Source organism: Mustela nigripes, chromosome 5, assembly GCF_022355385.1.
Source record: "Mustela nigripes isolate SB6536 chromosome 5, MUSNIG.SB6536, whole genome shotgun sequence".
In the NCBI taxonomy this organism is placed as follows: domain Eukaryota; kingdom Metazoa; phylum Chordata; class Mammalia; order Carnivora; family Mustelidae; genus Mustela; species Mustela nigripes.
Window position 1 is genome coordinate 58,740,939 of NC_081561.1, and position 25,009 is coordinate 58,765,947.

The 25,009-nt window shown below is 35.0% G+C and overlaps 1 protein-coding gene across 5 annotated transcripts in view; it reads left to right on the forward strand.

Moving 5' to 3' along the window:
• SUPT3H (SPT3 homolog, SAGA and STAGA complex component) overlaps positions 1 to 25,009 on the forward strand; it is a 568,770-nt gene that overhangs the window by 364,363 nt on the left and 179,398 nt on the right. For all 5 annotated transcript variants that reach the window (XM_059400348.1, XM_059400346.1, XM_059400347.1 and 2 more), the window contains exons 4-6: positions 6,013 to 6,099; positions 9,173 to 9,263; positions 16,703 to 16,842. In XM_059400348.1, coding sequence (XP_059256331.1) covers positions 6,013 to 6,099; positions 9,173 to 9,263; positions 16,703 to 16,842 — 318 coding nt within the window. The remainder of the gene's footprint in view (positions 1 to 6,012; positions 6,100 to 9,172; positions 9,264 to 16,702; positions 16,843 to 25,009) is intronic.

Sequence of the window (25,009 nt, forward strand, 5' to 3'; positions counted from 1 at the left end):
GTGTGTGTGTGTGTGTGTGTGGAGGGGGTGTATATGGTTGGATAGATGGATAGTAGGTAGGTAGTAAGGAATTGGATTCCATGATTATGGAGGCTAAGGCGTCCCAAGTTCTGTAGTTAGCAAGCTGGAGACACAGGAGAGGTGAAATATAATTCCAGCCTGAGTTCAGCCTGAAAAACAGGAGATGTTCCATTTTAAGGTAGGCAGAAAGCATTCCATTCCCTTTTATTTGGCATTTATGGGTTACGTTTTTATTTAAGTTAAAGTTAGTTAACATACAGTGTAGTATTACTTTCAGGTGTAAAATATAGTGATTCAGCACTTCCATACAACACCCAGTGCTCATCACAACAAGTGCCCTCCTTAATCCCAACTCCTATTTCATCCTTCCCCCCACCCACCTCCCCTCTGGTAACCATCAGTTTTCTTCTCTATAGTTAAGAGTCTATTTCCTGGTTTGCCTCTCTCTCTCTTTTTTTTCCCTTTGCTTGTTTGCTTTCTTTAGTAAGTTCAGCATATGAGTGAAATCATGTGGTATTTGTCTTTCTCTGACTGACTCATTTTGCTTAGTGTAATACTCTTTAGCTCTATCCATGCCATTGCACATGGCAAAGTTTCATTCTTATTTATGGCTGAGTAATGTTCCATTCTATGTATGTGTATAAGATTTTATATATATATTTATACTATCTTTTTATCCATTCATCAGTTGGACACCTGGGCTCTTTCCATAATTTGGCTATTGTTGATAATGCTGCTGTAAACATCGGGGTGCATGTGTCCCTTTGAATTAGTATTTTGTATCCTTTGGTTAAATACCTAGTAGTGCAGTCCGATCATAGGGTAGTTCTATTTTTAACTTGTTGAAGAACCTCCATATTGTTATCCAGAGTAACCACACCAATTTGCATTCCCACCAACAGTGCAGGAAGATTCCCCTTTCTCCACATCCTGGACAACACCTGTTGTTTCTTGTGTTGCTGATTTTAGCTATTCTGATAGTTGTGAGGTGATAATGTTCTATTCAGTTCTTCAACTGATAGGTTGAGGTCCACCCACATTTGGGAGGGCAGTCTACTTACTTTACCTATTCACATATTAATTTCATCCCAGAAATACCCTCATAATCACACCCAGAATAATGTTCAACCAAATGTCTGAGCACTTCATGGCCCAGTCAAGTTGACACATAAAATTAATCATTACATAGGATGCCTGGGTGGCTCGGTGGGTTAGGTGTCTGCCTTCAACTCAAGTCATGATCCTGGGGTCCTGGGATCAAGTCCCACATCAGGATCCTTGCTCAGTAGGGAGCAAGCTGCTCCTGCTGCTCAAGCTGCTCCCCCTGCTTGCTGCTCTCCCTGCTTGTGGTTCTCTCTCTCTCTCTTTGTCTAACAAGTGAATAAGTAAAATATTTTTTTAAAAAATTAATCATTAAAAATGCACAGAAGTATGAAAATATAATTGGAATTATTAGAGTTTAACTGTAGAATAATATGAGGGGAAAAAATGAAATATAATGAGAATGAAGGTGTAGTGAAAATCTGTGAGTCAGTCAGGCTTTAAAGACCACACTGAAGTTAGATAATCATGACTTGTATAGATCCTGGAAAAAGAATTACGGGCATTATATTTGAGCAAGATCGTTTTAGCACTTAAATCTAGTTGCATCACAATTTGGAGACATTGAAATTTTGAAACCAGTATGCAAATAGCCCCACAAGCCTAGATTAGGGTGAATACTAAGTAGAGAGCAAATTCAAGACCATGAACAGAGTAAAACAAAACAACCAGATCAACAGAGGTTAGTGGAAAGGTAGCAAAGGGAGGAAAATAAAATGAGTTTGAATGTTAGTGTCATTAACAGCAATGAGAAATTAAAGAGATTTGCGGGATCAAAGATGAGGCATTTAAGATGACATGTAAATTTTTTTTTTTTAAGATTTTATTTATTTATTTGACAGACAGAAATCACAAGTAGGCAGAGAGAGAGAGGAAGAGAAGCAGGCTTCCCACTGAGCAGAGTGCCCGATGCGGGGCTCGATACCAGGACCCTGGGATCATGACTTGAGCCAAAGGCAGAGGCTTAAACCCACTGAGCCATCCAGGCGCCCCGACATGTAAATTTTTAAGGACTTTATATCTAACTTCCAAATAAAGTGTCATAAAATATTTTAAAATGCAAACATGATGAGTTATGCAAAGGAAACTTTTGTCTTTTAAAGACTTTTATTTATTCATTTGACAAACAAGAGATCACAAGTAGGCAGAGAGGCAGGCAGAGAGAGAGGAAGGGAAGCAGGCTCCCTGCTGAGCAGAGAGCCCTATGCAGGGCTCAATCCCAGGACCCTGGGATCATGACCTGCGCCAAAGGCAGAGGCTTTAACCCACTGAGCCACCCAGGTGCCCCACTTTTGTCTTTTAAACAATTGTTATAAATTATATTATTTTTTGTTTACTTTGAAGAACAGTTATAAATTATATTATTTTTTGTTTACTTTGAAGAACAAATAATATTTATCAGAAAAAACATTCTGTACATGAGTTGGTGTTGTGGTAAAATAATAATGTCTTGTAGCACAATATTTTACTAAGTTGCTAATAAATAACTCAAGGTTACATTACCATACCTTTATCCGTATAGTTAAGAAAATGAAGTTTGCACATTGAGATACCACCTTACACCAGTTAGAATGGCCAAAATTAGCAAGACAGGAAACAACGTGTGTTGGAGAGGGTGTGGAGAAAGGGGAACCCTCTTACACTGTTGGTCGGAATGTAAGTTGGTGCAGCCACTTTGCAGAACAGTGTGGAAATTCCTCAAGAAATTAAAAATTAAGCTTCCCTATGACCCTGCAATTGCACTACTGGGTATTTACTCCAAAGATACAGATGTAGTAAAAAGAAGGGCCATCTGTACCCCAATGTTTATGGCAGCAATGGCCATGGCTGCCAAACTGTGGAAAGAACCAAGATGTCCTTCAGTGGACGAATGGATAAGGAAGATGTGGTCCATATACACTATGGAGTATTATGCCTCCATCAGAAAGGATGAATACCCAACTTTTGTAGCAACATGGACAGGACTGGAAGAGATTATGCTGAGTGAAATAAGTCAAGCAGAGAGAGTCAATTATCATATGGTTTCACTTATTTGTGGAGCATAACAAATAAGATGGAGGACATGGGGAGATGCAGAGGAGAAGGGAGTTGAGGGAAATTGGAAGGGGAGGTGAACCATGAGAGACTATGGACTCTGAAAAACAACCTGAGGGTTTTGAAGGGGCGGGGGGTGGGAGGTTGGGGGAGCCAGGTGGTGGATATTATTGAGGGCACACATTGCATGGAGCACTGGGTGTGGTGCAAAAACAATGAATACTGTTACGCTGAAAAGAATTTTAAAAAAAAATGAAGTTTGTATTCTCATTCTACTAGTGATTTGTCTTAAAATATTTTTGTGCCCCATTATTTCTTGCATATTTTATATCACAATTCAATGTATATTATTTTCATTATAAATAAAAAATTGTGAAGTATACCATTATTTCATGTTATTCTACTTACTACCAGAAATATTTAACATACAACAATGAGTAATGAAGTAAGTACAACTTCCATTTAGTTTCAAAGATTGAGAAGTTGAGGGATTGCATAAAATATAGAATCAATTTTTTTTAACACTGAAGTTATTAGGAATATTTTATGATTTTGGTTTCCTGACACGAGAATTGCTTTCACATGAAAGACACCAAATCTGAGCTCAGCTTTCTGTGGAACTGGACTGACAAGCTGCTAATCCGTTTTTTAAGCTTTTTAAGCTTTATATTGTTAAAGAGGAGTTTCTTTATTTTCGGGTAGACATGGACAAAAATTTCTAGAAGGAAGCCAGTGCAGAATACACACGTTTACAGTGTGATCACTGCAATTAGCTGATAAAATTGCTCGCCTCACTCTATAGAGAAGAGGTCAGAGTTCGGGAGGGCTAATTTTAGAGCATGAGGCACATTGAGGCAGGTAGCCTTGGTGAAGTAACACAGTGATCGCATTCAGTCCTAAGGAATCACTTCTTGAAAGTCCAGGGCATATTAGGAGAATTCCAGCAGTGCCAGTGCTAGTAAGGGCACGAAGTTAGGTGAAGGAAATTAGTGCATCAGATAGATGAAAACTAAAGTTAAATTTTCCTGAAAATTATGACCACATTTAAATGTCTAACTCTCCTATGTCTTTATTTTCCATTTTCTGTTTTTTCCTGGTCAATGTATTTGTAAACTGACATTTTGAAGAGGATTATAAATACAGATGATTTATGGATATGTAGTATTTGTAAACGATTAGTTGGGAAAACTCTTCTGGGATATATACTTCTGATCCTTTCTTAACATAGTGAAATTACTTCTGTCTGTATAGTACTTTACAGTTGTCAAATCCTCACCATCCCTCATGAAAGAAAATACAAAGTTACTTGACAAGGCTGCCTCCTGGTTCCCTGTATACATCCACACATTTAAATGGATACTGGGCCCATGTTCTTCTCCACATTGATTGTGTGTATTTTATACTGTGATAGAAATGTTTTTATTTGAAAAAAAAAAAAAAGTATTTGCCCGACACTATTCCAGTTTTTAGAAAAATATGTTCACATTTTTCCTGCTGAAAACTTTTAGTTTCTGAGTAGATACATCATCTTTTTAAAACCTTTCCCCCAAGATTTCTTTTTAAATGGCTCACAGTTAAATTTAAATTTCTATATTTAGGTAGAATTATGTTTATATACCAACCACCAGTATCCAGGAAATTCAGTGGTAAGGCTGACACATAGGGAGTTTATAGTCTATTTTGTAGTCTGTGTATTTAGACAAGGTTTGAAGCTTACTTAGCAAAATCGCTTAAACATTTGAGCAGAATTTCTTAAGAACAAATGCACTATTTGATTCCTTATAATTGTTAAGATAACAGTATGTCACTTTTTAAAGATTAGTTTTCAGGAATATGTTAGATTTATTCCTTTCAAAGAAGAATGCATTTAGGAACCTTTATATGTAAATATTACCTTTATATGTAAATATTTTTATAATATTGGACAGAGATGGTGTGGTGCAATCACCACGGTTTGATCAAATTTGGAAGAAGTTACAGGCACATATTTGTAGTGTTTTCTCCAGCATCTTTATTTTTTTCATCTGGACGTATTTTATGTTCCTTCCAACTAATCAAAATAAGAAACCGATTTTGCCTTTGCCAAAAAAATAGAACTATCATTTTTCACATTCTTTTATTTTCCAGGTCATTTTCAAGTAAGATTGTGTTTCTAGGACTTCTGAATTCCAGAAAAATCTCAACTTTGTAGATATAAGGGCCCAGATGAACATTGCAGGGGGAATCTAACTTTTCATGCAGTATGTTTTGTGTTGTGCATTCCAGATACAGTTAACTTTTTGTGTGCATGTGATTAGTGTGGAAAGAAATTAATGCAGTCCAGTATTATGATTTATGGACTGAATCCTTTGCCCACTGAAGACTTGCCAAAACTAAAACTATTTTTTTTCCTTTGGATATTAGAAACAGCTACTGTTTTTGTTGATCTTTTAAAGTTCTGAATGGGCCTATTTCAAATCATACCAGCATGGGAGCTCAGATTAATAATATACTTATTCAACTAGTGATACTGAGTGAAACCATTGCTCACATGGATATGAGGATAAAATTTCATAAGATTATTTTCAGGTGCATTAATGCATTTCTGGAAGCTGCACATGATTTTTCCTTTGCATGAAAGAAATCAAGGATTTCTGTTTATTGTATCAGTTACAGGTGGGCTTATTTAATTGCTCTTTTTTTTTTTTAACTTTCAAACATAAGACATTTCACTTTTTAAAGCAGTAATGTGATTGCCAGATTATTCCCAAAGGTTTTTAACGCTTAGTATATTTATCTCTCTTGAGACATCATGACTGTAGTATATTTAATTTAGATTATGGAGGGAAAAAAATTCTAAATTCTCTTTGTTGTTAGTTACAGCAAGCTGCTGAAGTTTCTCAGCTCCGGGGAGCAAGGGTAATCTCTGCCGAAGACCTTCTGTTTTTGATGCGCAAGGATAAGGTAATATACAGCATTTTCATTGTATTAACATGCCATGTTTGGTATTCAGTTATGCTTATTTAAGGAACTGTATCCTTGTTATATGGCTTTCAAATTGGAATGCAACTATTAAACTGATGTTTTATTCTTCATAGTTTGCATAGAATGATTTGCTCTAAGAGAATAGATTCTTGTTCAAACAGCACCAGAGCACTGACCTAGAACTATGCTACCAACTAATTCTCACTTACCATTCTGTATCTCTTTCAACATTTTCATAGCTACATAATATTCACTGAGTATCAATCGTATGCTTTGTTCAGATAAGTGAGATAGAACTGAATGGCATATTTATTTTTCTTCTAATTCTATACAAGATTACAAGCTTTCCCAGGGTTTGTTTCAAGGTTTATTCTGTGATATACCATTTATAGGAAGAGTCTATAGAGATGAGTCTTTCAGAGGCATCAATATAATAATGTCCAGAGTTTTTATGGTAAAGTTTTACCTTTCTTACTCTTTGAACTCTGGTAATTAAAATATTTAGGGTGGTATTTACCTGTCTAATTTTGTCCTATCTCCCATGAGTAGCTAGTTGAAAATAGGAAAATTTTTTGAGCTCTATGCTCATGGTGTCTGCGTTTTCTGTAGTACATTGTACTTTAATAAAATAATTTCCTATAAATCTGAACAAATATATTTTATAATGTTTTACATGTTTTTAGTAGTGTCATCTAAATGTTACATGTACAAAAACTAGCAGAGTTAACTGGTAGCTATTGTCCCCAATGAGCAGGGCTTGGTTTCTGATGGTCCATTTTTCTCTTCTTGATTGTTTTTCCCTGGCCTCTTCATTATAAATATACCCATTCCTCTTCTACCAATTTAGTATGCTTGTGGCTGGTTTTTTGGTTTTTTGTTTTGTTTTTTTTTTGGGGGGGGGTTGGGTGTTTTTTCAATCAGAAGACATCTCATCCACCTTTTGGATAGCCTTGTTAACATCCTTTCCAATATCCAATTCCTTTATATTTGTGAAATATTTTAATTCTAATTGATTGAAGGTCAACTTAAACTTAGATATAGTATTTTCCCTTCTTTAGACAGTAAGATTCAGAGACCTACAAACCACACCATGACCAATCTAATATTAAATTGTATAAATTCTTACTTCATTAACTCTTTGTATGAGGAATATAAAGGAAGAGAAGAGAAATGTCTTCACTATTGAGAAGCTATAATTTGGTTTAGGAAACCTGTCTGATTTAGTTGAAGAAGCAGAATTTCAAAGTTGTGTCATTAGTCGAGAGGCTGAAGGATTTGTTGAAGTAGAGGTGTCTGAGACTCATGCAGTTGTATGTAGAATGGACCAAATGCAAAGGAACTCGCCAAGAAGCTGGTTCAGTAACCAATGCAAAATATGATGGGCACTGGAAGTGGATAGGAAGGTGGATTTCAGAGAGATAGTAAGGAGTACAAATATGCAGGATTTGGTGACTTCATTATACTTGGAGGGACCAAGCAGTAATAGGCACAGGGCAGCAGTGGTGCTGTGAGGAAGGAGCTAGCACTGATAGAAAATGAGGAACTGGAGCCAAGGTCCTTCATGAAGGCCCCTAGAGAACAGCGGAGTTAGTATTAGTACTTTACAGAGTATGTCCAGTCTTTCGTGACAGAGTTAAAGAGGCTAGCACAAAAAATAGTCCACATTGACACTTTCTCCTGCCTTTTGGGAAAGTCTGCATTTAAAATCATAGTGAAACTATGGGAATATACACTAACTGACAGGGCCCCTCTACTGTCCAGTAGGACTCTTAACCAGAATCCTTTCATCAGTTGAGAACATAGATGTAATATGAGAGCTGCCAGAGTTCTCCTTTTCTCTTGAAAATAATAATTGTATTTGTATGCCGACATCTTCTAAACAAAATTAAAGTAGTTTATAGAGATGTAATATAAGACAAAATAAAATCTGAAGTATTGAATGCAATCAGAGCAACAAAAAAAAGAAGGGTAGCAGAAGAACTGTTTACAGGTGTGTTGTTTTTCTCTCCTAATTCTAGTTTATATTCATGCAGTATTTATTGACTGTCTAGGCACCTTCACTCTTTCTTTCATTTATTCATCCCAGTGGTACTATATGGTAGGCACTTTACTTAAAATCATAAATAAAGAAACTGAATTCCAATGCTAATGTTCTACCTCTGGCCCGGCTAAGCTCTAGTTGTAAAGCTATTTTTAACCTGTTTACCTGTATATAAAAAGGAGATGATTTTATTTGTCTGTATTTCAGGGTTGATCAAATAAGGTGCTTGTAAAAGAGCTTTGTAAAATGTACTATGTTTCAGCCGTAATTAGGAATATCAAACCTGAAGGTCAGGAACCAAGTTATAATACATCCCAAGTGTAAGCGCACAACAAATTACAGAGTATTATCAGTTACGTTTAAAGTTAAGCAGTATTAAGGTCTTCTAATAAACCTAAGGAAAACTAAAGAAAAAAATAAAATAAATAAATAAAAACAAAGAAAAAAATGTCAAAAAAAAAAAAAAACAAACCCTAAAGAAAACCATCAGGACCCATCTATCATTCATCAGCTTTGAGTCCCATTGAAACATATTTCTCAGATTATAGAATGTTTTTCAGAAATATAAAACATAAACCAACTCCTCTAAAAAAAATTAAAACATTTCCAGAGATTAAAAAATAATAAAAAGGAAAGTTGTTTGGCTTTTTTAAAGCAGTTGTTATAAAATCCTTGTCTAGATGTTTATAAATCACTATAGTTATTTTAGTTTGGAGAGTGTGATATCACAGTCTTCAGGAAGAATTTAAACTTTTTGTAAGAAAAAAAAAAAGCAATCATTGTAATTCTGGAACATTTGGATACTTACAAATGAAAAGTGCCTTCAAAAATGTTTTTTAGCTTTTATATTTAATATGATGACATCTGTTACTCCATAGTTTTATGGTAAGAATTGCTGTATTTTTCCCAGTGATCCTAGAATATAAGTTTATTAAATTTAATTATCATAGTATTCTGCAAACAGTAAAGTGAATGTAATGTATACGATTTCTTATTTCATATTTTCAACAGAAAAAGCTTAGAAGACTGCTAAAGTACATGTTTTTCCGAGACTACAAATCCAAGATTGTCAAGGGTATAGATGAGGATGACCTTCTGGAAGGTAACCCAAAAAACACTGAAAGCAATGTGACATGCGTGATGGATGACACACTGATAAATTGTTAGTGTGGACTTTTCCATCACAGTGAAATATATGTGCTTCTGTTAAATAATGTAGCTTAGAAATTATCCAAGTAGCTATTTAGTTGGCAGCTAAATCTTGTGATTTTCTATTTACATGGCTTCATAGTAATCTGCTATGTCAGTTCTTTTAATCATATGGCCTGTTTTTTATCAGAATGTCATGAAACTGAGAAAATCATGTTGATTCAAAACATAATTGATCTTAGCAAGCAAAGTTTTTCTGTTGTGGGTATAGGAAGCCAGAACTGTTATTATAGATCTCTGAAATTCACATATGGGTTTTTCTTAATTTATTATAGAAAGTATCTGATATGCAGTATGATGTAAAGTCACCTCATTTTGGTGTGTTATTACTGTGCTATTTGAAATCTTACCAACAGCCCAACACGGGGTAAAAAATTTTCCTTATCTGATTTTCCAACTCAATTCCATTTCAGAATATTTAGAAAAAGATATTAATGTTGTAGAATCAAGCAGTGCTAAGCTGAAAACAGAAATGTACTAAACGATACTTACTGAGTCAAAATAAATACACGCTATAAAATAACTCATATATTTGTGTTGAATGTAGTCACTACATAGTGGTTATCCCATTGCTAATAAATACATTGATAAATAAACAAACTCTTTTAGATTGAGAACTTCAGAAAACTCCTCAAAACCCACTGAAGAGTTAATAAATCTTGGAAGTAAATTTAGATTTACATAACTTCAATAAATAAGTAAGTGTAATTACCATGCAAAAAACAAACAAATTCATATCAAATGTTTCATCAGTGTTGCCTATTTAATATTCCTGCAATTCTCAGAGAATTTAATTTCTGATAAGTAGTTCTCCAGTTGAATTTACATGCTTCCTTTTTTGAAGAGCATAAAGAATACAGACTTGAATTCCTGTCTTTCCTAGTTCTCTGCTTTCTCTCTATGTGAACTTGAGTATCATTTTTCTCGTAAGTCAAAAATTATACCACTCACCATAGTGGAGTTCTTATGAGAGTTTAACATAATGTATGAAAATCACCTGATACATCCCTGAGATTGAATAAATGATAGCTTTTAATACCAAACTCAGAACATAAGAAGCTCAGAGTGGTGAGACTAGTATTCAGTTGTACTAGCAATATCATATGTGTCTGATGCCCTCTCCTCCTTATTTATTTCAGATCTCATCTCTTTAATTTCATTTAAATTTTCTAGTTTTTTGTATCATATAAAGTTTTAAAATAGTTGATATAACTTAATAAGATAAACTACTCCAGTAAAATGTATCTAATACTGAGGTAGGACTTTGAGAATGGCCATATGAGGATAGATTTTTTTCCCAGTAAAACACATTTTACTGGTGAAAGCTTTAAAAAGTAATGGCATGAAGTCTCTATAAGTTGTCGTTAAGGGAATACAGCAAATGAAGAAGTACATATTTAAGGAAATCCAAATCTCATTAAGAACAGTGAGAGTCTGTTTTATTTGAGCCATGACCTGCTCCCATTACCCCTCCTCTTTCCTCCTGGAACCTCAGCTCAGAATGGTGGAAGCATTACTCTAAGCAAGTGTTTCCAAGAACACTGGACACATGATTCTTTCAGCTACCAGTCTAGGACAAGAGTTTCCCCCCAGGAGGTTGGTATCTCTCATCTCCTCTGGCTCCATGTTGCAGAAGCTTTATTCCATGCAGGCACAGTTAAAAGGACCAGAGTTTCCACCCATTCTCTCTTCATAGGAAAGCTCTAACCCAGACATGAAAGGCTAAGAATACTGGGTCCTGATTGCCCCAACCTAGCTTGAAGTAAAGCTCCACACCAGAAGGGAGAAGCCCAGAAGACAGTGGACTGCCATCCCTGCCTAGCTTTCCACATATAGATCTAGGAATCTTTTTAGTAAAAGCCAGTACAGTGATACAGAGGTTCAGCCCCAAGGGAGAGATAGGCTTTGATAAGAGAGAGCTTGGCAGCTTTCTCTATGAGGACTGACATTTTAGAACAGAGCATGTGGAATTTCATACCTAAGGGTGCTATAAAAATACTATGGAAATCCTGATTGTGTGTAATTAAGGGGAAGCTGGAAGCTACGTTATACTAGGACAACAAATAAAACAGGATGTCAGCTAAAGGTTTGACAGAGGAAACAAATGGAAGAGACAGCTAAGAAGAATCTTTCTGGGGTCAGAGCAAAATGTAAAGGCTGGTAATATCTGGACTCTGCAAAGGGGCCTGACGTCATTCAGACCAATCTGTGGAACATGCCCAAGAGTATTATCAAAAACAATAGAGCAATCAGCCAGAAGTCAGTGGAAGCTAACAGCTGTGTGTGATACCCCATGTGGAATCAAACCAACCAGAAACTTAATGGAGAGATCAGGAAAAATGACAGTCAAAGAGAAACTGACTAACACTACGGTATCCCTGGTGACTGAGGAGACCAATTGCATGCTCACATTTGTGCTCTCTGGGAAACAACTTCAGAGGCCATGTGCTATGAGGTAAAAAGATTTTATTGAACCAGTCTATCCAAATCACTAATCAAATAAACAACCAAACAAGCAAATAATGACAACAGGCCCCAGGAAGAAAAGGGAATTACTATTTAGAGTTACTACAAAATAAAATACCCATTTTCACCAACGATAACCACCAAATACTAGACAGGCAAAAAAAAAAAAAAAAAAAATGTGTGAGCCATTAAAAATGAACAAAAAGCAGACAACACAAACTGCCTTTGAGGGGGCCAAGATGTTGGACTTACAACACAAAAACTTCACAGTAGCAGTCATAAATGCATTCAAAGAATAAAGGAAACCATTTTTAAGGAACAAAAGGAAGGTATGATTATAATGTCTCACAAAATAGAAAATATCAATTAAGAGATATTAAGGATTAAGAGAAATTAAGAAATTGTTCTGATGAACACTGTGTATTGTGTGGAAGTGTTGAATCACTATATTGTATACCTGACACTAATATTATACTGAATGTTAACTAAGTTTTAATAAATAATAAAATAAAACTTTAAAAAAGTTTAATAACTTTTACAAACTTAAAGAATAAAATATAGAGACCAATCATAAAAAAGAAACAATTGAGAATTCTGGGGTTGGAATGCACAATGACTAAAATGAAAAATTCAGTAAAGAGTCTCAGTAGTACCTTTGAAGTGAGAAGAAAGAATCTGATCTTGAAGACAGATTGTTAAAGATTATGCCATCTGAAAAACAAAAAAACAGAATGAAGATAAATTAACAGAGAAATCTGAGGCATCATTATATAAGCCAACATATACATAATGGGACTACCAGAAGGAAAGAAAATGATACAAAGGAGCAGAAAAAAATCTTCAAAGAGATAATGATTGAAACTTCTCTACTTTGATCAAAATCATTATATCCAAGCAGGTCAGCCAGCTCCAATTAGGATAATCACATAGAGATCCACATTCACACATATTCTTCTAAAAATGTAAGAAGACTAAGACAAAGAGAAAATCACAAAAGCCACAAGAGAAATGCACCTCTTCACATCCAGTCAAGCTCCAGCAATATTAACAGCTGATTTCTCATTAACAATATAGATTTAAAAAACAATGTATATTTATGTATATGTATGTATGTATATATATATATATATATATATATATATATATATATGTCAGAATAGCCATAGAATGACATATTCAAATTGCTTAAAAACAAAAACAAACAAACAAAAAAAAACTGTTAACCAAGAAACATATCCAGCAAAACTATCTTTTAAAAGTGAAGACAAAATTAAATATATTCCCACATAAATAAGAACTGGGTGAATTTCTTGGTAGCAAATCCATATTAAGAAATATGAAAGTGGGGCACCTGAATGGCTCAGTTGTTAAGCATCTGCTTTCATCTCAGGTCATGGTCCCAGAGTCCTGGGACCAAGCCCCACACTGGGCTCCTAGCTCAGCAGGAAGCCTGCTTCTCCTTCTCCCACTCCCCCAATTTGTGTTCCCTCTCTTGCTGTGCCTCTCTCTGTCAATAAATAAAATGAAATCTTACACACACACACACACACACACACACACACACACACACACACACAAATAGGAAAGTTAGTTCTTATGGCTCAAGTAACTGGCACCAAACAATAATTTCATTCCATACACATACACATACCCACACATACATACAGACACACACACAAAAGTACCTGTAAAGGTAATCATGTAAGTAAAATAGACAATATAATTGCATCTTTTTCCCTTTCTTCTCTTAACTGATTTAAAAAACCATGTATGAAACAATATAATAATTGTAATGTTAAGTCTATAACAGGTAGATATACACATGTAGATACATGTAGTTATATATAACAGTATATTTGACAGTAACAACATAAGTTAGGTGGGTGGAAACAAGGTGTGTTGGAGGAAGAAGTGGCAGAAGATGGCTTCTCCAATTACAGAAAGAAATGAAAAGAAACAAATGGTAAATACAATAGTTAATATAACCAATTCTATAAATACCTGATTTTTATCCTTTGAAAACACAAACTACTGAAACTGAATCAAGAAGAAATAGAAAATGTGTGTACACCTATGGCAAGTAAATTCTTTGAATTAATAATATTAAGACTTCCCCAAAGAAAAACCCAGGTCTAAATGACCTCATGACGGATTCTACTACATGTTTAAAGCACAATTAACACCAATCTTTTCCAGCTCATTTTACAAGGCCAGTATTATGCTAATATGAAAACCAGACAAAGACAAAAAGAAAACTAAAGACTAATACATTGCTTCTCTGTATTCCTGATGCTGTACTTTCCATCTCTGTGACTTACTTGTTTTGTAACTGGAAGTTTCTCTTATGCTCCTTTATGTATTTCACCAGTTTCCTCACCCCACCTCCGCTTTGGCAACCATCTGTTCATTCTCTGAATTTAAGAGTCTGTTTTTTCATTTGTCCTTTTTTTTCTTTGGTTGTTTCTTAAATTCTACATATGAGTGAAATCATGAGATACATGCCTTTCTCTTTCTGAAGTACTTCAGTTAGCATTATATACTCTGGGTCCATACATTTTGTTGCAAATGGCAAGATCTTGTTTTGTGTCTGTGTGTGTGGCTAAGTAATATTCCATTGTGTTTGTGTATGTGTGTGTGTGTGTGTCCATCTTCTTTATCCATTCATCTATTGACGGACACTTTGGTTGTTTCCATAATTTGGTTATTATAAATAATACTGTAAAAAAACATCTAGATGCATTTATCATTTTGAATTAGTGTTTTTATTTTCTTTGGGTAAATACCCAGTAGTGGAATTACTGGATCATATGATAATTCTACTTTCAATTTTTTGAGAAACCTCCATACCTTCTTCCATACTGGCTGCACCAGTTTCCATTCCTACCAACAATGCACAAGGGATTTTTGTTTTTGTTTTTGTTTCTTTTTTTCTCCACATCTCACAGGTCTCACCAACACTTGTTACTTCTCGCCTTTTTTTTAATCTGGCCATTCTCACAGGAGTAAGGTGATATCTCAATGTGGTTTTGCTTTGCATTTTCCTGATTTGTGATGTTGAGCATCATTTCACATGTCTATTGGCCATCTGTATATCTTCTTTAAAAAATATCTATTCGAGTCCTCTGGCTATTTTTGATCAGATTATTTGGGGGGGTTTTGTTATTGAATTATGTAAATTCTTCATATATTTTAGATATTAAGCTCTTAGCAGATATATCATTTACAAATATCTTTTGCCATTCAGGAGGATGCTATAACATCTTCTTTAATATAGATGTGAAAATCCCTAACAGAATATTCAGTAAACCAAATCCAGCAACATCTAAAAAGGGTTAGGGTTAGGGTTAGGGTTAGGGTAAACCCCATGACCAAATGGGGTTTATCCCACGAATGGAAGATTGGTTTAAATTTAGAAAATACTTTGTATAATACATCATAAAGGTCATAAATCACATGATCATCTCAGTAAATGTAGAAAAATTATTTGAAAAAAATTCAAAAGTCTTTAATGAGAAAAATGCTAAAAAAACCGAGATGGGAACTTTCTCAACTTGGTAAAGGTCATTGCTATGAATGGAATGTTTGTATCTTCCCAGAATTGGTATTTTGCAGCCCAGTCACCAACATGATGGTATTTTGAGGTAGAGCCTTTGGAAAACAATTAAGTCATGAGGGAGGGGCCTTCATGAATGGGATTTGTGCCCTTCTAAGAAGAGACACAGGAGAGTTTGCTTTTGCTTTCTGCCATATGAGGATAGGAGAAGACAGTCCATCTGCAAATCAGGAAGCAGGCTCTCATCAGATACCAAGTGTGCCAGCGCCTAATCTTGAATTTTCCAGCCTCTAGAATTGTGAGAAATAAGTATTTGTTTTAAGCCATCCCATCTGTGATATATTTAAATATTTATTATTGTCTGTGCTGTAAATAGACCAGGACAGCCATTTATGGAAAACCCATAGTTCATATCATACTTAATTGTGAAAAATTGGATGCTTTCACCCTAAGATATTTGGATTTTCTTTACCTGGTATCTGCACATGTATTTTATCACTTAAAAAAAATAATTTATTTCTTTCTCCCTAACCCACACTGATATTAATGCATTAAACTATTAATTGCCTATTATAATATTATACTCCTTCTTGATCTTTTGCAATAATTTTTTAAAGTTATGTTTTGCTTCTAGATAAGTATGGTAGTTTTACCCCTTAAGAGAAAAGGTGTAAGATCTTGTCCTTTTATGCTTCAAATACATTGCCACAATAAAATACATAATATTCTCTCCTTTTAATTTCAGATCTCAGTCTTGATGTTTTTTATCTAAGTGTTTTTATTTATTTTCTGAATTAGGCTTGCTATAGCAGGATTCTTTTTCTTTTCTTTTTTCTTGTTTTTTATTATGTTAAGTTAGTCACCATACAGTACGTCATTAGTTTTTGATGTCGTGTTCCAAGAGTCATTGTTTGCGTATAACACCCAGTGCTCCATGCAATTCATGCCCTCCTTAAGAGCAGAGATGCCCTTCAACAGAAGAATGGGTAAAGAAGATGTGCTCCATATATAAGCATGCTTTTTCTAAATATGCGAGGACTCTTTTTTTTTTTTTAAGGAATTTTAACAGTTCCTTTACAGTTACTATGTTGATTGACAATTTGGTGTTTTATTGTCTCAACTTTACTCATGACATGAGTAAATGATTTAATTCTGCTTATGCTTTTGTTTCAGATGCAAAGATTCTCCCTTTAAAGACTATTTTGAGAGAACTCCCAATTCTGAATTTCACATGTAGTATTCGATACATGTAGTGATTAGTGTTGATATAAACCTGTTAAGCACATTTTGTTCCTTCCCTTATGTTTATGAAGACAAACTGAGTGGTAGCAATAATGCGAACAAAAGACAGAAGATCGCCCAAGACTTTCTCAACTCTATTGACCAAACAGGAGAACTCCTGGCAATGTTTGAAGATGATGAGATCGATGAAGTTAAGCAAGAAAGAATGGAGGTATGGTACACTCTTCTCCTTCTTATGTAATAGAAAACCTACTGCAGTGCTTATGCTATGTGGTTCTATTATGTTCTTTAATTGTTACCTGAATTGCCCAGAACAGGGTTTGCATGTCTGAAGGCGCCCAGATTCACCCTGTACAGGTGTCCATTTCTGCCTTCAGCCAAGACTTTGGGAGTCTGTTTCTCTCTTTCCTCCTCTAAATACAAGTAGATTTCCCTAAGCTTCCTGCTAGGCCTAACTTTTACTGATACTGTTTTATTCCAAACTTATTTTTTGTTCCAAATCATCCATTTATCTTTGTGGGCAAAGGTAATTTCCCCACTTTCGTGTTGGCACGTGGCATGAAGAGCTATCTTTCAGGCTCTGAATGGACTAACTAGCTGAGGTAGTATCCAGGGCAAGTACGTGCTTTCCAGCCCCGTAACACAAAGTTAGTGCCATGGGTTTGGGTTCCCTGGACATGTTTTCACAATACATGTGAAAATTGTGTGCTTTCTGTTTGCCTAAGCTATCTATTCATAAAATTACTGATTCCTTAAATACTTATTCAGAAATAAAAATGACTGATTTTATTTGAGTGCCTTCCAAAATAAAAAGCATTATTCTTATTGTCCTTATTATAATACTTTTACAGTTAAAAAAAAAATCTCCATTATCCCCTTCTCTTTAAATGGGGCAAGAGAGGTAATTCCAGAACTCCAAAAAGACCATGCTAATAATCTCTATGCATGCTAAAAATATAATTATTTCATGTTAAATTCTGGAGGAAGTCCAATAGACATGCATGCTTTGTAAACTTTAACAACCTTCTTTAAAGAATTAGTATGGTTAGATCATGAACTGTGATCTAAAGGCAATGGTCTCTTTAGGTATCAATTACCTTAAAAATGTGTGGTTATCTTGGTTTGGGGCAACTGCAAATGGTTTTAGTTGAACTTCGCCGTGGGCCAAAATCATGCTAAGTTGTCCAAAGCAGATGATAAACATATATTTCTGATGTCATTATGGCCTAAACAGGATATGATCGTTTAGTGGCATGGTTTATACAGAGAGCAAATATTATTTATGCTTTTTTAAAAAAACATTTTTATATTAAACTAATGGGCATTAAGAAAGATTCATGAAGGAAGGACTATATGTGAATCATTAATGAAATAGAACAAGTAGCTTTTCAATGTTAATGGTAAAATCTCTGTCAACCAAGCCCGCTGCCTAGAAGGGCATTCCACAATCAGGAAGAAGAGAAGAAATGGAGCATGCTGTAGCACTAAGCTAATAATAACAGGCTACCATAGGCTTGGAAAAATGATGAGTCAGGAAGGTACAAGTTAAAGTCAATAAAGTATCCGGAAAGGCAGGAGAGGAAAAGCATGGGAACTGATGCAGTTTATATACCTCCTCCCTGCAGTTATATATTACACAGTGGTCACCAGGATAATAAAATAGCAATAGTTGGTGAAAATGGTTACAATGCAGTAAGCTTCATCTATGTAATAAAAATCAGATTGGCAGGTCTTTAAGCTTTATATCATAACTAAAATCTTCTCCAAGCAAGAGAACAGAGAACAGTTTTGAGATTCTACTCATCCAAATAACAGAGTTTAACTGAATAAAAAGTGCTGAACTTAGACGTAACTGTAGACAGTAGAAAGTGGGACTGTTAAGAGCATCGGCCTTGCCTGCTTCTAATTTGACAGGTTATAGTTTCAAGCGTAAACCACAACGGCAGCAGTCCATATGAAACCACTTTGGACTTGCAGACTGCAATCTCTGCTTTTCAAGTGCAGGGGGGTAATCAGTCCTGGCATCACTCCGTGATTTCATTTTTCTCTAAGCATCACTTACTGTTGCAGAAATTTTGTTTGCTACCTCCTTCCCAAGAATGTATGAAAATGGTATAGGCCTACCAACAAAGCTTATTATTGTTTTGCTTTCTTCCTTTTTTTCTTAAATGTGATTTAGAAGAGAAAAAAGTTTCATAGACATAAAAACCCACTTGGGATCCTAGCTTTTTCTCAAAACGTTGAGCAAGCATACAAGAAAAAATGAGTTCTTTCCTGTTGTTTTTAGGTGATTTCTGTGTGTTCCTGGCTTTTTTTTTTTTTTTTTGAGCTCATAATTTGCTTCATCATTATTAAAGATTATATGACTTGAGATATAAAAAGTCTAGATTTTTACTTCCATTTCTACTTGCCTATCCTTCATCATGACAGTTAGCTAACTCTTACCCTATTTTAGTTTTCCTCCAGCACCAAATTTTTAACACTTGGGTATATATGTATTGTAGAGATCTATGATCCATTGCCTCTGAAGATACTTACAAATTATCAAATAAAGATTAGAATAATGTTCAAAATTACCTTTGAGGGTTAGGAAAGAGCAGATTTGGTAAACATAATAAAAAGCATTTGAATGCTCACAACTTCTCTTGTGTTCCTCCACTTAACCCCCATGCCAGAATGACACAGGTGTGTTTTACTGTTAATCCTGTTTCTTACATTCTAATTTTTTGAGCATCAATCAATTAAATGTGACTGTGTCAACCAAAGGCCAAGAGGGTGGCACAAAAACTGCAAATAGCTTTGGTTTTTCTGTTTTTTTAAAGATTTTATTTGTTTACTTAAGAGAGAGCATGAGCAGGGGCAGAAGCAGAGGGAGAGGGAGAAGCAGACTCATCACTGAGCACAGAGCCCAAAGTGGGGCTTGATCCCAGGACCCTGAGGTTATGACCTGAGCCAAAGTCAGACACTTACCCTACTGAGCCACCCAGTTGCCCCATCTTTGGGTTTTCTTAACAGAGTGACTATGGTCACTCAGAGCTCTACTGTGAAGGAACCTGAGAAGCTCAAGTTTATCATCAATCAAGTAAAATACCTAGTCTAATAAACTACTAGGTGAGGGGGATGTAAAGAATAAATGTATAAAAAGTTGGGTGAACTCTACCTTCTGACTAATCCTCAACCTGAGGATTAAACTTTCTTGTTTAAAAGTAAACAAGAAAGCAAAATTAGAGCCTACCAGAGAGACAAGCCTTTAAATAAAATAGGGTACTAAAACCTCAAAGGCCTGTTACTGTAATCTAGAAATAAAGCAGAGTAGAATACATAAAGTTTAAGATCTCTTAAAAATGTTTGTAATTGGCTTACAATTGAATAACATTCCAGGTGGCCATCTGAATTTAACTTAAAGTGATTGGCCATAGATTTAAAACACAAAGTTTCTCATAAAAGCTGAATGATTGGAGAAATCAGGTTCACATTCAGTTGTGCGCCGAGCATAATGAGGTTATGATCCCTAGAGAAGTTGAAACTCAGTGTTATTGTTTGTGGAGCTAAGTATACTGGAAAACTCACTGAAGAAGCCAGAGACGTGGATTGCTATAGACGTTCTTCATCTTCTCATTTTGAAGTCTGTTCTTTCTACCATTCCCCTTCTCTATTATTATTATTTTTTAATTATAATAGTAAAATAAAATGCCTCTAAGACTAAGTTTTCAAAAATATCTTAGATAAGATTCATCATAAAAGGGGGCGCCTGGGTGACTCAGTGGGTTAAAGCCTCTGCCTTCGGCTCAGGTCATGGTCCCAGGGTCCTGGGATTGAGTCCCTCATCAGGCTCTCTGCTCAGCAGTGAGCCTGCTTCCCTCTCTCTCTGCCTGCCTCTCTGCCTATTTGTGATCTCTGTCTGTCAAATAAATAAATAAAATCTTTAAAAAAAAAAAAAAGATAAAAAAGGCTAACCCTAGTAAGATAAATGTTTACAAATATGAAAAAAAAATACAAACATTGAGTTTAAAAATGAGGCCCAGAGAAAATTTTAAAATTTAAGTGTACATGAGATTAAGATGCAGAGTTTATGTACTGGAAAGATATAGTTTATGTATGTACATACAGATGGTATATATAGAAATGCATATATCTTTACATGCATACTATTATGTATATTCTGTAAGAATAGAAATATAGTGATAGTCAATTTTTTTTCATATAAAAGTAAAAGAACAATCAGAGGTATATCCGACAAACTCAGATGCTAATAATAGCAATTACTACTTCAGAAAAAAGAATATTAGAGAGGAAAGGCTTTAAAAGACAACAATGTCAGTAATTTTGTGTTACTAAGTGATGCTGCCTGTGGTGAAGAGAGTAAGTACAAAATGTTAATCATTAAATTCCAGAGAGGTGAAATACACAAACTAAAAGCTTCCAGTAATGGGGGAGATGTCAGAGAAATGCATTTGTTGAGCCTGAGACACACTATTCTCAGTCCTTAGCAGATTGACTTGGGGAAAAAATTTTAATAATAAAAATTTAAGTTTATCTATAGATGTATATAAACATTTTTAAACAAGCAGCGGTTTTAAAATCTTATTCAGCTAACTCTAAGGATTCCACAGTGCTCTTTAGGGAAAGTGAGGAGAAGTTTGTTGAGTCTCTAGCCTCCCTTCTCTGCCCACACTTCCCTCAGTCAGAAGAACTTCTCTGACTTATTGAATCTGCATATCATTGGTAAAGAAGGGGTTTCATTATTTTTTTTTCCATCAAAAATCATTATAAAACATCACTGGAGTTTTTCTGTCTCTCAGGGTCAACAGATTTCAAAAACGTACAAATCGATAGAGCCCATTACCTTACCAGAGCAAAAAAAGAAAACCTACAAGTAGTAAGAAAAGTTAAATATAAAAAACCCTAATTGACTGAAAATTTAAAAAGAAGAAACCAACAACTAATAGGAGCAGCTAATGGACCCACAACAGATTAAAAATTACTACCATTGACTCTTTGGGTAATAAGAACACTAAGAATAGTCCACGTAAAAATTAAAAAATTTGGACAAAACTTTACTTAAAACATAGGTAACTTTTTAGCTTTTAAGCCTTTGTTAAATTAGGAAAAATGAAAATAAATGATTCAACTAAAATTAGAAATTTTACATTAAGGGGCTTGTGGGTGGCTCAGTCAGTTACATGTCCAACTCTTGATTTCAGCTCAGATCATGATCTCAGGGTCATGAGATAGAGCCCCGCGTGGGGCTCCATGCTGACTGTAGAGTCTGCTTAAAATTTTCTCTCTCCCTCTCCCTTGGCCCTTACCCCACCACTCCTGAATGCATTCTCTCTCTCTTTCTTAAAAAAAAAAAAAAAAAAAAAAAAGTACTCACTTCAGGAGTACATATAATAAAAAGAAAAAAATTTTACATCAAAGAGAAAACAGGAAAAATGAAAATACAAAAATAAACATATAAACTTAGAAAACAAATAATTACAATCTAAGAACCCTTTGCAAAAATAAGAACAAAATGGTGGAATGAATCTAAGTCTCAATAAGTAAAATGAAAAGATAGCTTCTAAAATTAGCAAGGCATGGGGATCTAGCCATAGACTGGAGAAATCAATTCATATATAATTATGTTACTAACATATTTGAAAAGCCTGATGGAATGAGTATCTTCCTAAGAAAACATAAATGATTAGTTTTACTCAACAGATCGTAGAAAACTTGGATAGATCAGTAAACTTGGAAAACATGCTAAATGTTTTTAAAGAATTATGTCCTAAAAAGTCTATGAATCCAAAATGGCTTATGGAAAAGCTCTTTCAAACATTCATAAAACAGTTTATTACCATTGCTTTATAAGCTCTGTCAGAGTAAAGAAAGTAAGGAAAACTCATTAAGTTTTACAAAGTATCATAATATAATCTTATTTATGAAAATGGATGCAGGGGTGCCTTAATGACTCAGATGTTAAGTCCAGTCGTTAAGTCCAGTCATTAAGTCCCAGGGTCCTGGGATCGAGGCCCATGTTGGGCTCCTTGCTCAGCAGGAAGCCTATTTCTCCCTCTACCACTCTCCCTGCTTGTGTTCCCTTTCTCACTGTCTCTCTTTCTCTGTCAAATAAATAAATAAAATCTTCAAAGAAAGGAAGAAAGGAATGAAGGAAATGGATGCAGGAATCATATATAATATTAGCAATTTTGATTAGCAGTATCTGTAATAAGAAATGTGCCATGACTGAATAAGATTTTTTTCATGAATTTAAGCAAGCTTAATATTGGAAAATACATTAATGTTATATACCCAATAACTAAGTCAGAGGAAAGCAACCATATAGTTTAGGAGGTATTAGACAGGAGCGCGTGGGTGGCTCAGTCAGTTAAGTGTTTGCCTTTGGCTCAAATCATGATCTCAGAGTCCTGGGATCAAGCCACACATCAGGAGGCTCCCTGCTCAGTGGGGAGCCTTCCTCTGCTTCTCCCTCTCCCTCTGCCCCTCCACCTACTTGTGCACTATTTTTCTGTCTCTATCAAATAAATAAATAAAATCTTAAAATTAAGTTTTAAAAAGACATTGGACAAAATTAACTTCCTATTCTTTTTAGAAATTCTCAATGAACTAGAAATAAAAAAGTACCTCCATATCAATATAAAGACTACCTCACTCCACTGAATAGACATCATTATAGTTTGAAAAATATAAACAGAGTTCCATTAAATTCTAAAATGCCCATACTATCATTTTTACTTGCCAGAGTTCAGAAAACAACATTAGCCAGTGCAATAAAAGGCATAGCTATTGGTAAGAGACAAAATTTATCATTATGTATAGATAATATAATTTTTATTATTCATCCTTGAGAATCAATACAAAAGCTATGAGAACCAGTTACTGCCTTCATTAAATCATATAGATACTTTAAAAATCAATAGTTTCCCCCATACTTCAATAAGAGTTGATAAAAATGAGAAAGACAATCTCAATCAAAATAACACAAGGATGAAGTTTATTTGGAGTGGAACTTTATATTAACAAGAAATGTAAGAGAATATGAAAGTAATATTTAATAAAATATTGAAATATGAGGAGTGCATAAGTGAAGAAATACTGTGTTCCTAGATACAAGCATGGAATATTATAAATATATACATTGTACCCAAATTAGTTTATTAGCTTAATGTAACCTCAACAAAAATCTGAGCAGAATTTTTTTAAAAACTCTCAAATGATATTAAGGGTTATTTTAAGTGATAAAAAAAAGAGAAGCAAAGAAATTTTCATTAAAGAAGTGTAGAGGCTGGGGCACCTGGGTGGCTCAGTCAGTTAAGCATCTGCCTTTGGCTCAGGTCAAGATCTCAGGGTCCTGGGATCAAGTCCCACACAGGCTCCCTGCTCAGTGGGAAGTCTGCTTTTCCCTTTCTCTCTCTCTCTCTCAAATAAATAAAATGTAAAAGAAAAAAGAAAAAAGAGTAGAGGGCAGGGTTCAGTTTATCCTACCAGATATAACATTTCATAAAACTACTGTCATCAAAATAGTGTGGTCCTGGTGTAAAACCCAATAAGCATACCAACAAATAGAATATATGACGTAAATATAGAGAGCATAATTTAGTGATGATAAAGGTAACTTTAGAAATTAATGGGAGAAAGACGCCAAACAGTTGGATAACATTTGGGGAAAAAAAATAGTTAATTCCTAACCTTATACTTACATGAGAATAAATTCAGGTGGGTTGAAACAATAGGTATGAAAAGTAAAAATAGAAATAAACACTGGTAAATATCCATTTGGGGATGTGGAAGGATTTTCCAGCCTTTTGTTTTCTAAACAAGCTTTTAAAGACCTGCTCCTCAAGATGTTAACAGGTGCACTGTTGGGAATGGGGATGGGGAAGTGGTCTATTTTCAAACTAGTTTGTGAAATCCTAAACTAAGAAATTGAAGAGATTCCTTTTAAGACCTTCCAGAGGTTTCTGTATGCAAATATATATTGTGAATTTTTCAGCAATGGAAATAGAATCTATTAAACTTTTCTGGAAAGAAGGGGGGAGGAGTCAAGATGGCAGAGAAGTAGCAGGCTGAGACTACATCAGCTAGCAGGAGATCAGCTAGATAGCTTATCTAAAGATTGCAAACACCTGCAAATCCATCGGCAGATCGAAGAGAAGAACAGCAATTCTGGAAACAGAAAAACAACCACTTTCTGAAACATAGGACCGGCGGAGAAGTGAATCAAAAGCGACAGGAAGATAGACCCCGGGGGGGAGGGGATGGCTCCCGGCAAGCGGCGGAGTAACGGTGCACAAAATCAGGACTTTTAAAAGTCTGTTCCGCTGAGGGACATTGCTCCAGAGGCTAAACCGGGGCTTCGCCCCGGTTTAGCCTCT